General features: G+C 41.0%; 1 protein-coding gene across 3 annotated transcripts in view; it reads right to left on the bottom strand.

Annotated features, from left to right (window-relative positions):
- The window catches only part of LOC131888954 (uncharacterized), a 9,003-nt gene that overhangs the window by 2,750 nt on the left and 5,288 nt on the right, over positions 1-965 (bottom strand). For all 3 annotated transcript variants that reach the window (XM_059237919.1, XM_059237916.1, XM_059237917.1), the window contains exons 2-4: positions 745-859; positions 515-630; positions 187-429 (exon numbers count right to left, since the gene is read on the bottom strand). In XM_059237919.1, the coding sequence (XP_059093902.1) occupies positions 187-429; positions 515-630; positions 745-859 (474 nt within the window). The remainder of the gene's footprint in view (positions 1-186; positions 430-514; positions 631-744; positions 860-965) is intronic.

The following is a 965-nucleotide window of genomic DNA, read 5'->3' as shown; positions in this document are numbered from 1 at the left end:
CAAACAGAAAAGAAAATATAAAAAGCAACTCTTTCCTCATTTTATGTGATGTGACTGATTTGCATATATTGCCCTATTTGTACACTTTTCCCAATCGTGTTGGTTTCACTTTACCTTTTTTCCTCTATTTCACTATTTCCATGTTTTTTATTGGTCAATGCTCTGTTTTTAAACCATGAACAATACCTCGTTTGTACAATGCTGTCCGTATCCATCGTAACCAGTTTTACAAATGGTTTGGTATATCATCACGCAGCGTGTCTCGGAAGAGCAATGTGACAAATATTTGGTGTGACACTTCTCATCGTAGACAGGGTTGCATTCGGTGACCCATTTGGTCACTGGTACCGTTTCGTAATACTTTTTGCACTTCTGACACTCGGTCACCTTCTCTTTGTGAGTCACGTACACGGGAACCGATTCGCAAACCTGGACCAAAAGTGCGAAAGAGAGAGATGAAATTTGCATGAATTGCCTATTTTTGGTGTCCCGTTCATCAGTCAGTCTCACTCACCTCGTTGTAATGAGCTTGGTGGCATTTTTGTACATAAGTGGTCTCACAATGGGAGACAGAATAATCTCGGCACGGACAACCGCAATCATCATCCTTCTTGAAGATATTCTTGACGCCTAAAAAGAAAGTGTTGCAAATATATCTCAATGATCGATATAGTGCACCATCTCTCTCTCCTTCGTTCAGTAACAAATATCTTTGAATTGCGATCCAGAGGACGCCCAAAATACCTTGGATAATATTCTCTTTGAAGTGAAGAAGCTCGTCCAGGATTTTCAGGCCATGTGTGATGTTCAAAGTCAGGATGAGCAGAACGATGATCATCCGTCGAATCCGTTTGGAGATCTGCAAATAGAAAACATCGACGAGTCAAACAGCCTGAAGAGCTAAGTAAGTATGGGCCGAATTATTGCCGAAGAAACTTGAGAAACGTCCAAGAAAGCGAAAACGG

This window comes from Tigriopus californicus, chromosome 10 (genome assembly GCF_007210705.1).
Source record: "Tigriopus californicus strain San Diego chromosome 10, Tcal_SD_v2.1, whole genome shotgun sequence".
In the NCBI taxonomy this organism is placed as follows: Eukaryota; Metazoa; Arthropoda; class Copepoda; order Harpacticoida; family Harpacticidae; genus Tigriopus; species Tigriopus californicus.
Note: the sequence above shows the minus strand (reverse complement) of the source record. Positions and strands in the feature narration are given on the sequence as shown.